At 42.4% G+C, this 15,971-nt stretch overlaps 1 protein-coding gene across 1 annotated transcript; it reads right to left on the bottom strand.

Moving 5' to 3' along the window:
- Positions 1 to 1,856: 1,856 nt before the first annotated feature.
- Positions 1,857 to 12,474, bottom strand: LOC109894595 (tubulin alpha chain-like). The gene is made up of 4 exons (XM_020488201.2): positions 12,015 to 12,474; positions 3,444 to 3,666; positions 3,205 to 3,353; positions 1,857 to 3,095 (listed from the first exon to the last, which is right to left on the bottom strand). The coding sequence occupies exons 1-4, from the start codon at positions 12,015 to 12,017 to the stop codon at positions 2,115 to 2,117; spliced, it is 1,356 nt and encodes a 451-aa protein (XP_020343790.1). The 5' UTR covers positions 12,018 to 12,474; the 3' UTR covers positions 1,857 to 2,114.
- Between the last annotated feature and the right edge of the window lie 3,497 nt (positions 12,475 to 15,971).

The following is a 15,971-nucleotide window of genomic DNA, read 5'->3' as shown; positions in this document are numbered from 1 at the left end:
TTGTGTACTTGTTACGCACTGTTCTTTAGAATGTAATCATAACAATGAAGGATTGTCTTTTAAGCTTCCAACATATTAATTTGCTAACTGGTCTAATTTGAATTGCCAATAGCATCACAGCACTTTTGTTTTTATAACATATTTAGTGTCACCTCAAAAGGAAGTATTTACATTTCAGTGACATATTTTCAACTATACCTCAAAATTATAACGTGCCGAGTCCTAACTAATCTTGCATCCTTGATTTTGTCCTCCATGCCCTTACGGTTGAGTGGTTTATTATATATATATATATATTTTATATATAAAAAAAGTGTCTTATTGTTGAAAAGTAAAGTCTATTCAACATTTAACTGTTATGGGTTTTATCATTACATAGCCACGAATAAAGAGAAGGAACCCATTCCTGAAGTAGCACAGAGGTTTGGCCACAGGGTGTCATGGTAGAAGTACTGTAACATTAAAAGGAATTGATTGAAGTCTAAGGAAAATCTAGGTATTGAAAGGAATTAGGTTAAGTCCATGTAAGTTAAGGAAAATTATCTCAAGACTGAATAGAGCTCTAATTGTCATCACATTCAATACTAAAGCGTCCTCTTCTTATTGTGAACCAGTTGCTGTCCAAGGTAAGATTATATGATTTTTCATGAATGCTCATTACATATAAATTACAAGCTATTGCTTTTATGTTATATTTTTCAGATTTAAAAATTTCCTGCTATTCTTTTATCTCAAGGAAGTTATCTCAGGGATTCTTGAATGTCGGGATAATCCTTGTCCGGCAGCGAAACCTTTTTTTTTACAGTTTAAAAAAATGAAATCTGGTATTAGAAAGAACTTAACTTTTAACTTTTAACAAGGCACACCTGTTAATTGAAATGCATTCCAGGTGACTACCTCATGAAGCTGGTTGAGAGAATGCCAAGCGTGTGCAAAGCTGTCATTTTTTTATTTAACTAGGCAGGTCAGTTTAGAACAAATTCCTATTTACAATGATGGCCAACCCTGGCCAAACCCTGACCTAACCTGGACGACGCTGGACCAATTGTGCGCATAGCTATGGGACCCCCGATCACGGTTGATTGTGATACCGGGATCGAACCAGGGTCTGTATGGACACCTCTAGCACTGCGATGCAGTGCCTTAGACCGCTGTGCCGCTCGGGAGCCTCAGTCATCAAGGCGAAGGGTGGCTACTTGGAAGAATCTTAAACATAACATATATTTAGATTTGTTTACACTTTATTTCATCGTTTTGATGTCTTTGATGACTGGTACTGTATGTTCATGAATGCTTGTCCCATATTGTCTCTGAACTTTGACTCTCGCTCTATCACAGTGCCAGTCATTGTTGAGACTCTGCTGCCGTTGCTTAGCAACACCACCCATACACGCCGGTGGTGGTTTCTGCAGTTCGATATGCCTGAAGAATAAAATCTATATTTGAATGCAGATGGTTGTGCTATATTATAGGTTATTAGCACTTCTGGAAAGCAAGTTGCACCACTTTTCAGTAAGTGTTATGTTAATTACATGTTCATTTCCTAATGTAATTACAGTGTTTTAGGTACACATTGTTACATAGTTATGTCTTCTTGCAATATGCACTTTGAAAGATTTGTACACGGATATAAAACAATAATTTTAGGGTGAGGTTCAGCTAAATATATACATATAGATTGTCAATGTGTAATTACACAAACAGCTAGTTGTAGAACTAACAATATGTACCTACTACCTAGATTGTTATTACACTTCAACAATCAAATGATTCCTTCTTGAGAAACACTGTGGTAAGTTTTAGTGAGTGAAGAAAAAAACAAATAAATACATTAAGAAAGAAAGACAAGAAGCAAAACTCCTCCAGTAATTTATTGTATATAACAGACAAACCGTAAAAAGTAAAACCATTGCAACACAATGACATTCCCTGAACACAACCACAGCAAATTTCATTAACAGCCTTCGGTGCCAATGGAATGCATGAATATCTATGATGTGTGACAGTGTTTTCTAGCCATTTCCAACGCTAATAAGGAAAGCTGAGCCATGTAAACTTCTGACCAGTGATAAGCATGCTAGTGATATGACTAGGTTGAATCAAGTCACTTCACTTTAATACTCCTCTCCCTCCTCCTCTCCCTCTCCCTCAATGGAGTCAACACCCACTTCCTCATAATCTTTCTCCAGGGCAGCCATGTCTTCCCTGGCCTCAGAGAACTCTCCCTCTTCCATACCCTCACCTACGTACCAGTGCACGAAAGCACGCTTGGCATACATCAGGTCAAACTTGTGGTCAAGGCGGGCCCAGGCCTCTGCAATAGCAGTGGTGTTGCTAAGCATGCACACTGCCCTCTGGACCTTGGCCAGATCTCCACCAGGTACCACAGTTGGGGGCTGGTAGTTGATACCAACCTTGAAACCAGTTGGGCACCAGTCTACAAACTGGATGGAGCGTTTTGTTTTGATGGTGGCAATGGCAGCGTTAACGTCTTTGGGCACAACGTCACCACGATACAGGAGACAGCAGGCCATGTACTTGCCGTGACGTGGGTCACATTTTACCATCTGATTACATGGCTCAAAGCAAGCATTGGTGATCTCAGACACAGAGAGCTGCTCATGGTAAGCCCTCTCTGCTGAGATCACTGGGGCATAGGTGGCCAGAGGGAAGTGGATACGGGGATAGGGCACCAAGTTAGTCTGGAACTCTGTCAGATCAACATTGAGGGCACCGTCGAATCGGAGGGAAGCAGTGATGGAGGACACAATCTGGCTGATTAACCTGTTAAGATTAGTGTAGGTGGGACGCTCGATATCGAGGTTCCTACGGCAGATGTCATAGATAGCCTCATTGTCTACCATGAAAGCACAGTCTGAATGTTCCAGGGTGGTGTGGGTGGTCAGGATGGCGTTGTAGGGCTCAACAACAGCTGTGGACACCTGGGGAGCTGGGTAGATTGAGAACTCAAGCTTGGACTTCTTGCCATAGTCAACAGACAGGCGTTCCATCAACAGGGAGGTGAAACCAGAACCGGTGCCACCTCCAAAGCTGTGGAAGACCAGGAAGCCCTGAAGGCCAGTGCACTGGTCAGCCTGGAGAGGAGGAGAGGTGTTTCAGATCATTATGGAGGGATAAAGGTGCAGGATTTTCAGAGATGTGGGCAGAGTGTATGTTAATACAACATTATATGTAAGTTCTCACCAGTTTGCGAGTCCTGTCCAAAACCAAGTCTATGATCTCTTTGCCGATGGTGTAATGCCCACGGGCGTAGTTGTTCGCTGCATCTTCCTTCCCAGTGATCAGCTGCTCAGGATGGAAGAGTTGGCGGTAAGTTCCAGTTCGCACCTCATCTGGAAAAAGAAAGACCTGTAAGCTGAGGGCTCATGACTAAGGGGATACCATAGTGTCATCATCATTGTTTCAAGACAAAGAGATCGTACCAATGACAGTGGGCTCCAGATCCACAAACACAGCCCTGGGGACATGCTTGCCAGCTCCAGTCTCACTGAAGAAGGTGTTGAAGGAGTCGTCTCCTCCTCCGATGGTCTTGTCACTGGGCATCTGACCATCTGGCTGGATCCCGTGCTCCAGACAATAGAGCTCCCAGCAGGCATTGCCAATCTGGACACCAGCCTGACCCACATGGATGGAGATACACTCACGCTTGAGAAAGAGAAGAGAGCGCAATTTAATTGGATCACACTGTACATAATCAAGGTAAATGTCAACGATGTCACCAAAGCATTGGCATCTGCATTTATGAGAGGAGAGCCAATGGAAAGAGGGCACACATTATCCGGTCTCCATTATATCTAATCCAATGCAAATCAGATTCTTGCACTCTTTTCATCTGAAGGGCAAACTGTATAGTGCTACATTTTTCCCCATGATTGAATGCACATCACTAAGGACTTAACATGGTCCACACACACCCGCACAGTCTTGAAGAGTGCATGGTAGAGCTTCTTCCCCCTCAGGAGGCTGAAAAAAATTGGGAAGTTCTACAGCTGCACCATCGAGAGCAACTTGACTGGCTGCATCCCCACTTGGTATGGCAAATGCACTTCAGCCTGCAGCTTTGATATGTGCTGATAGAAGGGCAGTGCACTGTCTAGCCATACTCCTAAGTATGCGCTACAGAGGGTGGTGCGGACAAAGCGCTACAGAGGGTGGTGCGGACAGCCCAGTACATCATTGGGGCCGAGCTCCCTGTCATCCGGGATCTCTATGTCATGCGGTGTCAGATGAAGGCCCAAAAATGTGCCTAATCTCCAGCCACCCAAGCCATAGACTGTTCACTCTGCTACTGTCCAGCAAACACTACCCGGGCATCGGGGTGGCAGGTAGCCTAGTGGTTAGAGCATTCGGCCAGTAACCAAAATATTGCTAGATCAAATCCCTGAGCTGACAAGGTAAATATCTGTTTTTCTGCCCCTGAATAAGGCAGTTAACCCATTGTTCCTAGGACATCATTGTTCTTAACTGACTTGCCTAGTTAAATAAAGGTTAAAAATTCACAAATTAAAAATCGGCTCTTGGACCAACAGGCTCTGAGACAGCTTCTACTGCCCTAGCCATAAGACTGCTAAATAGCCAGACTGCTAAATAGTAAATTTATGGTTGCCCAAACTATCTGCACTGACCCTACACATACTCACTAGACTATATACACTACATACGCGTACATACACACACATGCATACTGACACACACTTTTACACTCATCATTTTCTGCTGCTACTCTGTCCTTTATTTTACTCACATTATTATCTATCCTGATGATTTGTCACTTTACCCTGCCTTCGTGTAGGGTAGATGCTTGCTAAAAAACTTTATTGGTATAGAATCAGCTTGATCCCCTCTGCCGAAGATGCTTGGACCTTCTTTTTTTATATTTTCAGTGGTATTGTTAACAAACACACCCCCATAAAGACAATTAGAATTAAAAACAGGTTCAGCCCCTGGTTCAACTGTGATCTTGCAGAGTTACTCCACCTTAAGAATTGCAATTGGCGAAAGGCTCGGCACACGCATACTCAGGCTGACTGGCTATCATTCAGGCAATTGAGAAATAAGTGCACTCAGGCTATCTGGAAGGCCAAAGTTAGTTACTTTAAGGAGCAGTTCTCTCTATGGGTCTAACCCCAATAAATTCTGGAAAACAGTTAAAGACCTGGAGAATAAACCTCCTCCTCACAGCTGCCCATGTCCTTTAATGTTGATGATGTGGTTGTTACTGACAAGAAGCACATGCTCTTTAATTACCAGTTCAGCTCTTTAATTACCAGTTCATTAAGTCAGGATTCCTATTGACTCAGCCATGCCTCCTTGCCCGTCCAACATTTCCTCATCTCCCACCCCTTCTAATGTGACTATCCTCGATGCTTCTCCCTCTTTTCCCCCTGTCCCGCTACAAAGTTTCTCCCTGCAGGTAGTCACTGAGTCCGAGGTGCTAAAGGAGCTCCTTAAACTTGATCCACAAAAAAATATCTGGGTCAGATGGTTTAGACCCTTTCTTCTTTAAGGATGCTGCCCCTATCATCGCCAAGCCTATCTCCAACCTTTTTAACCTGTCTCTTCTTTCTGGGGAGGTTACCATTGCTTGGAAGAGAGCCACGGTTCCTCCTTTATTTCAAGGGGAGATCAAGCTGATCCTAAGTGTTATAGGCCTATTACTATTTTCCCCTGTTCATCAAAAGTGTTGTAAAAACTTGTCAATAATCAACTGACTGGCTTTCTTGATGTCTATAGTAATCTCTCAGGTATGCAATCTGGTTTACAGTCAGATAAAAGATGTGTCACTGCAACCTTAAAGGTCCTCAATGATGTCACCATTGCCCTTGATTCTAAGCAATATTGTGCTGCTATTTTCATTGACTTGTCCAAAGCTTTTGATACAGTAGACCATTCCATTCTTGTGGGCCGGGTAAGGAGTATTGGTGTCTCTGAGGGGTCTTTGGTCTGGTTTGCTAACTACTTCTCTCAAAGATTGCAGTATAAAGTCAGAAAATCTGATGTCTCAGCCACTGCCTGTCACCAAGGGAGTGCACCAAGGCTCGTTCCTAGGCCCCACACTCTTCTCAATTTATATAAACAACATAGCTCAGGCAGTAGGAAGCTCTCTCATCCATTTATATGTAGATGATACAGTCTTATACTCAGCTGGCCCCTCCCTAGATTTACAACAAAGCTTTCTTAGTGTCCAACAAGCTTTCTCTACCCTTAACCTTGTTCTGAACACCTCCAAAACAAAAGTAATGTGGTTTGGTAAGAAGGATGCTGTAACGTTCTGAGTGTGATGGGTGAGAAGTCAGGCGCAGGAAGCAGAGAGTTCAGGGGAGTGCTACTTTAATGCACAAAAAAACGGCGAACATAAGCCAACCCCACGAAAACACAGGGCGTATAATACAACAAACGCCCCAAACAGGGGGACTTAAACTGTCCAGCAAAACCCACGAAATGGGAAAACACGTAACCCATAGACGTGCACACAAGTTTACACAAAACAGAAGGTCACAATAATTAATCCCGCACAAGGAACCAGGCGGGCCGGCTGACTAATAAAGCCTCACTAATTATACTCAACTCAAAACAGGTGCACTCAATAAACACATAAGGAGGGGGAGGAAATAATCAGTGGCAGCTAGTAGGCCGGCGACGATGACCGCCGAGCTCCACCCAAACGGGAAGGGGAGCCACCTTCGGTCGTAGTCGTGACAGATGCCCCTCTTCCCACAGGTGTTATTACTACCTCTGAGGGTTTATAGCTTGAGGTGGTCACCTCATACAAGTACTTAGGAGTATGGCTAGACAGTGCACTGCCCTTCTATCAGCACATATCAAAGCTGCAGGCTGAAGTTAAATCTAGACTTGGTTTCCTCTATCATAATCGCTCCTCTTTCCCCCCAGCTGCCAAACTAACCCTGATTCAGACTACCATCCTTCCCATGCTAGATTACGGAGACATCATTTATAGATCAGCAGTTAAGAATGCTCTCGAGCTGCTAGATGTTCTTTACCATTCGGCCATCAGATTTGCCACCAATGCTCCTTATAGGATACATCACTGCACTCTATACTCCTCTGTAAACTGGTCATCTCTGTATACTTATTTATTAAACCCTCTTAGACCTCACTCCCCCCTATCTGAGATATCTACTGCAGCCCTCATCCTCCACATACAACACCCGTTCTGCCAGTCACATTCTGTTAAAGGTCCCCAAAGCACATACATTCCTGGGTCGCTCATTTTTCAGTTCGCTGCAGCTAGCGACTGGAACGAGCCGCAACAAATACTCAAACTGGACAGTTTTATCTCAATCTCTTCATTCAAAGACTCAATCATGGACAATCTTACTCACAGTTGGGGCTGCTTTGTGTGATGCATTGTTGTCTCTACCTTCTTGCCCTTTGTGCTGTTGTCTGTGCCCAATAATGATTGTACCATGTTTTGTGCTGCTACCACGTTGTGTTGCTACCATGTTGTTGTTATGTTGTGTTGCTACCATGCTGTGTTGTCATGTGTTACTGCCTTGCTATGATGTTGTCTTAGGTCTCTCTTTATGTAGTGTTGTGTTGTCTCTCTTGATGTGATGTGTGTTTTGTCCTATATTTATATTGTATTTATTTGTATCTGTAATCCCAGTCCCTCGTCCCCGCAGGAAACCTTTTGTCTTTTGGTAGGCCGTCATTGTAAAAAATAATTTGTTCTTAACTGACTTGCCTAGTTAAATAAGGTTAAATTAAAAATAAATAAAACATTTACACACAGTATCTACCTCCAATATACATTGATCAGGTACTGGTACTCCCTGTATATAGTAGCTCCATTCTTTTGCATTTCATTTTATTACTCTTCTGTTACTATTATTATTGTTAAACTCTGCATCATTGGGAAGGGATCATAAGCAATTCTTTCATGGTAATGGCTACACCAGTTGTATTCAGCGCATGTGAAAAATAACATTTGATTTGATTTGCAGAGGGCTGGGATGAAATACAGTTAGGCTGCATTTTCCCCCACACTGCAGCACTGCAGCTATTCCACACAATCATCCCCTCTGTTCTGAGAGCACAAATTAATTTGGAAAAAGTGGGAATTATGCCATGAAGAGGGACCGCCCTGAACTGCAGTCTGCAGGAGGTGAGAGAGAGAGATAGAGAGAGAGAGCGTGAGAGCAAGAGGACCAAAAGCTGCAGCATGACCAGGACGAATGACGCAACCATCACCCACCTCCGCCCTCCCTCTCCTCCCCTTCCCCCCTCCCTTCTTCGCCACAGCTTCACCCTGCTGTTACCAAGGAATTTGCTTGCATATTTCCGTTGCTAAGCAACTTGGCCCTAGCAGGAAACTGTTTGAGGTTTTGCACAGGAGGGGGTGGTTTGTGCACTTTCCATTAAAAAAATAACGATTTAGATTTGTCTATGAGGTACACTTGCCCAGTGATGCTCAAGAGCTATGGCGCTTTATTTTCAACAACCCTCAGTGCACCAACCCTCTTTAGGGCAAATCATTGACATCTCATGTTGAAAATGGAAGACTATACAGATTCTACAGTGCATAGACTTAACAGTAATGCCGTCATAGGAATAGTAGCCTTTATGTGCAGCGATAACACTTAAACCGGTGACTGTTATATCAAATGTGCTTGTCTCTGGTTGGAAAGCAGATGCCAGGAAGGCTAAACTAAACATGAACATGGAAAGACAAGGGTGCAGCGGACTACAATGGTTTAAACACAGATCCATCTGCATAAGACCACTTCAGACAAAGATATTTTCCTTCCCCCTGTCAGGTCTCATCCTGGAGACCATATGCACCAGCAGAGATTAAGGATGACGCAGCTCCCCACCAGCTTTCAGTGTTAATCAATGAACACGGTTCACCTGAGTCTGTTTTTTTCCTATGAATATTATAGTGTATATACTTTCCTCCAAAAAGAAAGAGTTAGATCATCTGAAATGGCCATTGGAACTTCAATATGGATGAAACTGTTCCACAATAAATGTACATTACTGTATTATAGGCTGGTCATCTACAGTGCATTCAGAAAGTATTCAGTCCCCTTCCTTTTTTCCACATTTTGTTACGTTTCAGCCTTATTCTAAAATTGATTAAATCATCATCAATCTACACACAATACCCCATAATGACAAAGTGAAACCAGGTTTAGAGACATTTTTGCAAATGTATTACAAATAAAAACAGTAATACCTTATTTACATAAGTACATAAGACCCTATGCTATGACACTCGAAATTGAGCTCAAGTGCATCCTGTTTCCATTGATCATCAACTTTATTGGAGTCCACCAGTGATTGATTGGACATGATTTGAAAAGGCACATACCTGCCTATATAAGGTAGAAAATCATAGAACAAACCAGGACATGAGGTCAAAGGAATTGTTCATAGAGCTCAGAGACAGGATTATGACGAGGCACTGATCTGGAGAAGGGTACCAAAACATTTATTCAGTATTGAAGGTCCCCAAGAACACAGTAGCCTCCATCATTCTTAAATGAAAGAATTTTGGAATCAAGACTCTTCCTAAAGCTGGCCGCCCGGCCAGCTTTAGGAAGAGTCAGGGAGGTGACCAGGGAGGTGACCAAGAACCCGATGGTCACTCTGACAGAGCTCCAGAGTTCCTCTGTGGAGATGGGAGAAACTTCCAGAAGGACAACCATCTCTGCAGCACTCCACCAATCAGGCCTTCATGGTAGAGTGGCCAGAAGGAAGCCATTCCTCAGTAAAAGGCACATGACATTCATCTTGGAGTTTGCCAAAAGGCACCTAAAGGACTCTCAGACCATGAGAAACAAGATTCGCTGGTCTGATGAAACCAAGATTGAACTCTTTGGCCTGAATGCCAAGCGTCATGTCTGGAGGAAACTTGGTACCGTCCCTACAAGCATGGTGGTGACAGCATCATACTGTGGGGATGTTTTTTAGTGGCAGGGACAGTGAGACTAGTCAGGATCAAGAGAAAGATGAACGGCGCAAAGTACAGAGAGATCCTTGATGAAAACCTGCTCCAGAGCGCTCAGGACCTCAAACTGGGGCGAAGCACAAAGCAAAGACAACGGAGGAGTAGCTTTAGGACAAGTCTCTGAATGCCCATGAGTGGCCCAGCCAGAGCCCGAACTTGAACCCGATCAAACATCTCTGGATAGACCTGAAAATAGCTGTGCAGCGACGCTCCTCATCCAACCTGACAGAGCTTGAGTGGATCTGCAGGGAAGAATGGAAGAAACTCCCCAAATACCGTGTGCCAAGCTTGTAGCGTCATACCCAAGGAGACTCGAGGCTGTAATCACTGCCAAAGGTGTATCAACAAAGTACTGATTAAAGGGTCTGAATACTTAAGTAAATGTGATATTTACAGGTTTAAATTTTTTTAATTTTCAAACATTTCGACAAACCTGTTTTTGCTTTGCCATTATGAGTTATTGTGGTTAGATTGATGAGGGGAAAAAATAATTTAATCAATTATAGAATAAGGCACAAATGTGGAAAAAGTCAAGAGGTCTGAATACTTTCCGAATGCACTGTATGTTTGTACCTGTAGACTTTCCATGTCCATGAAGAAAAACAATGCTAAATACAGTAATTGAGTACATTGAGACATCAAGTGGTTTGTGATGATGTGATGATGTCATGTGATGATGTGGCTCAGTTGGTAGAGCATGGCACTTGCAATGCTAGGGTTGTCGATTCAATTCACATGGGGGACCAGTACGAAAATGTATGCACTCACTACTGAGTTGCTCTGGGTATGAGTGTCTAATAAAAAGGAATGAATAGACCATTTCAGTTTTCAAATAGAAGTAAGTTGGACTTGCAAAGTATTTCAACAAACTGGAAAACATATATCAAGCAAGTATTTTTATATTACACAAGTATTATCAGATGAACTGTTTTGTACAGATAATTATCAGACTCAAGTTACCAATGCTGGTAAACACTCAAATACATTTAGTTTAAAACATTTCACAAAAGTAGTGCACTGGGCCTTTACTAGTCCTGTATTAGCTGACCAATATAGCAGCACCCCCCACCCCCAAACAAACTAATTCCCGCGCTATGCATAATACATTTGATGGAGATGCCAACAGAATGCCTAAACGTCCATATGCGCTAAGGCACCAAAGATAAGAGTCGCTTATATAACGCATATTATAGACTCATTAATAGGCTACATTATTCTTACTAGCTATTAAACAGGCAACACGGGTGAAAATGCTAACTATTAGAATAAATCTCTTCTGACCGTAAGACTTTTCAAGGTGGGCGCGTCACACGACCATGACAACGCCGAATACCTCAGAAGAGGTTGCGATTAGAAGAGATCTGAAATGTTCTAATTTCTATCTCAGGTTCGTTTAACGCAAATTGAGATATTCGGAAGTAAAACTTGAACTTGGACACTATTTTAAGATAGCAAATTATATTCAAATGACAATTAAGTATAAGATAATTGGGGTTAATTGGTACCAAAGTTTCTTTCTCGTCCTCCATCCGTAGCCACCGCCAATGGTTGCGGGCATCAAACATTACATTGTCGCTTTGCTGGAAAATGAAAGCTCATGTGAGCTTTCATTTTCCAGCAAAGCGACAATGTAATGTTTTTTTTTTATTGAGTCGACATGAGGATACACCTTCACTATATAAGATACACCTTCACTATATAACTTCGTAATAAGCCTAAAATGTAAAATAGGGTTCCATAGGGAATAGGGTATTTCCTCGACAGTTTGAAGCATAGCCTATCTATCATATTCCTCTAGTCAAATAAATCAGTGACCACTGATTTAAGCAATACAATGCAATTCCAGCCACAATATGAATGAAGCCATATACATATTATGCAACAACACGCTAGGCTATGCAATGTTACATTGATGGAATGGATGAGTAGCTATAGCACCACCATCAGTAGAATGAGAGATGCACACGCCACATAAAGAAATCAATAGACTACTTTCAACATTTCTGTGATAAACTGTACTCACCATTTTACTGACGGAGAGGAATTTTAGAGGAATATATCAAAAGAAAGTTTCTACAATTTTATCTTCGGATGAGAGAGAAGTTACTTTATGCGACAGCTAAGAGTCGATGTAGTAACTGAACTCAAACATCGTGGCGCGCTAATATTTGTAGTATAGTTGGGGGGGGGGCTGATCCAGCATACATTAATACATTAATAAATTAGGAAGAGGAGAGGATCAAGACTGCAGGCCTAGGCGTGAGGCCTATGGTGGGAGAGATGCAGCACGTAACACTGTACATTTCCCCCTACCTTGTGAAAACAGTTGCATTGGTCCTGTTTGTTATTTTAACAAGAGTTCAAATCAAATTGGATTTAAGCTTCCCTGCATTATGGATTTTAAATGGATTTACGTTTCCCTGCATTAAAGTCCTGGGCCCTAGGAGTGCCACCTCTGGATGAGCATTTTCTTGTTTGCGTATAGCCTTATACAGCTTGTTAAGTGCGGTCTTAATTCCAGCATCGATTTGTGGTGGTAAATAGACAGCTATGAAAAATATAGATGAAAACTCTCTTGGTAAATAGTGTGGTCTACAGCTTATCATGATATACTCTAACTCAGGCGAGCAAAACACTTCCTTAATAATAGATTTCGTGCACCAGCTGTTATTGACAAATAGACCCAGACCGCCACTCCTTGTCTTACAGGAGGCAGCTGTTCAATCCTACTGATGCACGGAAAACCCAGCCAGCTGTATGTTATCCATGTCGTCATTCAGCAACGACTCGGTGAAACATAAGATATTACAGTTTTTAATATCTTGTTGGTAGGATAGTCTCGATCGGAGCTCATCCATTTTGTTATCCAATGATTTCACGTTGGCTAATAGGACTGATAGAGGCGGATTACGCACTCTCTGTCGAGTGCCATTTGGAGTACGGTCAGCATAAAAATGTAAGCCTATTGTGATATGACAGAGTTATTTGTTAGTTTGTTAGAGTCAGTAAAATCTGAACCACAGTATCTGCAAATTTAGAACCCCATTGTAGTCAATACCAGGCAAAAAACATTAAAATATATAGGCTATATACAGAGGTCCTGTTCACAGAGACCTAATCTGGCATCAACCCCTTTCAGCACCATGAAGGCAGGTTAGCGTTTTTCGTCATGAATCTTGTTCTGGAGGCAGCTCTGAAGAATGGTCATTAGCTGGCACAGCCACATAGTCATAAAATCTGATTTTGAACCAAAGGAGTTTTTGGTGGTGCCTTAATTGGGGAGGACGGGCTCGTGGTAATGGCTGGAGCGGAGTGGATGGATTGGTTCCATCTATTTGATGCCATTCCATTGACTCCGTTCCAGATATTATTATGAGCCGTCCTCCCCTCAGCAGCTTCCACTGTTTTAAACCTATCCCTAACCTTAACCATACTTCTAACCCTAATGTCCAACTCTAATCTTAAATTAAGAACAAAAAGCATTTTTTTTGTTTTCCTACATTTTTACAGTATAGCCATCTAGCGGATATCACTCAGTTCTGCCTCCAGGACAAGACTCGTCCCAATAAATGTCAACCTACCACGCAATTTTTAAAATGTATTTAACCTTTATTTAACCAGGTAGGCTAGTTAAGAACAAGTTCTCATTTACAACTGCGACCTGGCCAAGTTAAAGCAAAGCAGTGCGACACAAACAACAACACAGATTTACACATGGAATTAACAAGCGTACAGTCAATAACACAATAGAAAAAAAGAAAGTCTATATACAGTGTGTGCAAATGGCGTGAGGAGGTAAGGCCATAGTAGAGGCCTAAATTACAATTTAGCTAATTAACACTGGAGTGACAGATGAGCAGATGATGATGTGCAAGTAGAAATACTGGTGTGCAAAAGAGCAGAAAAGTAAATAAAAACAATATGGGGATGAGGTAGGTAGATTGGGTGGGCTATTTACAGATGGGCTATGTACAGCTGCAGCGATCGGTTACCTGCTCAGATAGCTGATGTTTAAAGTTAGTGAGGGAAATATAAGTCTCCAGCTTCAGCAATTTTTGCAATTCGTTCCAGTCATTGGCAGCAGAGAACTGAAAGGAAAGACGGCCAAAGGAGGTGTTGGCTTTGGGGATGACCAGTGAGATATACCTGCTGGAGTGCGTGCTACGGGTGGGTGTTGTTATCGTGACCAGTGAGCTGAGATAAGGCGGAGCTTTACCTAGCATAGACTTATAGATGACCTGGAGTCAGTAGGTCTGGCGACGAATATGTAGCGAGGGCCAGCTGACTAGAGCATACAGGTCGCAGTGGTGGGTGGAATAAGGGGCTTTGGTGACAAAACGGATGGCACTGTGATAAACTGCATGCAGTTTGCTGAGTAGAGTATTGGAAGCTATTTTGTAAATGACATCGCCGAAGTCGAGGATCGGTAGGATAGTCAGTTTTACAAGGGTATGTTTGGCAGCGTGAGTGAAGGAGGCTTTGTTGCGAAATAGGAAGCCGATTCTAGATATCATTTTGGATTTGAGATTTTTAATGTGAGTCTGGAAGGAGAGTTTACAGTCTAGCCAAACACCTAGATATTTGTAGTTGTCCACATATTCTACGTCAGAACCGTCCAGAGTATTGATGCTAGTCGGGCGGGCGGGTGTGGGCAGCGAAAGGTTGAAAAGCATGCATTTGGTTTTTACGGCGTTTAAGAGCAGTTGGAGGCCACGGAAGGAGTGGTGTATGGCATTGAAGCTCATTTGGAGGTTAGTTAACACAGTGTCCAAAGAGGGGCGAGATGTGTACAGAATGGTGTCGTCGGCGTAGAGGTGGATCGGGGAATCATCTGCAGCAAGAGCGACATCGTTGATATATACAGAGAAAAGAGTCGGCCCGAGAATTGAACCCTGTGGTACCACAACGGGGACTGCCAGAGGTCCGGACAACAGGCACTCCGATTTGACACACTGAACTCTGTCTGAGAAGTAGTTGGTGAACCAGGCGAGGTAGTTATATGTGAAACCAAAGCTGTTGAGTCTGCCGATAAGAATACGGTGATTGACAGAGACGAAAACCTTGGCCAGGTCGATGAAGACGGTTGCATAGTACTGTCTTTTATCGATGGTGGCAATCAAACATCAGATAAGTATTGTAGGCCTATTTAAGCAACTGATTACGGGACCTAATCCCATGTACTTGAGATGTTCAAATATCTTCCATTAGAGACGTGCACGGCTCATTTTGTAGAGTATTAAATCTTCTTGCTGCAGAGATAAGTACATGAGTAAACACATTCAAGAGAAACCCAGCTCCTGGATCCCTGCTGATCTATTAGAGAGAATCACATTCAACATTCAGGTTCTACTAGCACATGTTACCAATAGCCCAATTGTCTGCCACACACCCTGCAGAGCCCCACACACAAATCCATGTATAACAATCACTAACACACATTCATCATCATCAACACTTGTTTTTTTTTTATATAGCCATGTGGTTTGACTTCTGTTCTATTTAGGCCTAAATGCATTTTCTCTTTGTTCAGCATTCAGACACATAATGGGGATATTGATTCAATTTAAACTTTTCCTGTAATTTTCTTCCATAGATTATCATCAAAGGCTTGTAGCGGCTATAGATTCATGGCATAGGTCTACATGTGTTTCAGGAGTAAAATAAAATACTTGTAATTTGTTTCTTCATAACAGCATTCTTCCTGACCATAAATAAGATGCACCTGCTAACATACACTAAGAACACAGTTAGACTATTTACTCATTCATGCTCAACATCTTGATGTGTTTTACAGGATGAACACAGTTAGACTATTTACACATTCATGCTCAACATCTTTATGTGTTTTACAGGATGAACACAGTTAGACTATTTACTCATTCATGCTCAACATCTTGATGTGTTTTACAGGATTTCATCCATGTTTCGGCCAATCCTAAAGGGAAGGAAAGTATAAGTGGTCCATCTGTCTGGGATTGTT

This window comes from Oncorhynchus kisutch, linkage group LG1, assembly GCF_002021735.2.
Source record: "Oncorhynchus kisutch isolate 150728-3 linkage group LG1, Okis_V2, whole genome shotgun sequence".
NCBI lineage: Eukaryota > Metazoa > Chordata > Actinopteri > Salmoniformes > Salmonidae > Oncorhynchus > Oncorhynchus kisutch.
Note: the sequence above shows the minus strand (reverse complement) of the source record. Positions and strands in the feature narration are given on the sequence as shown.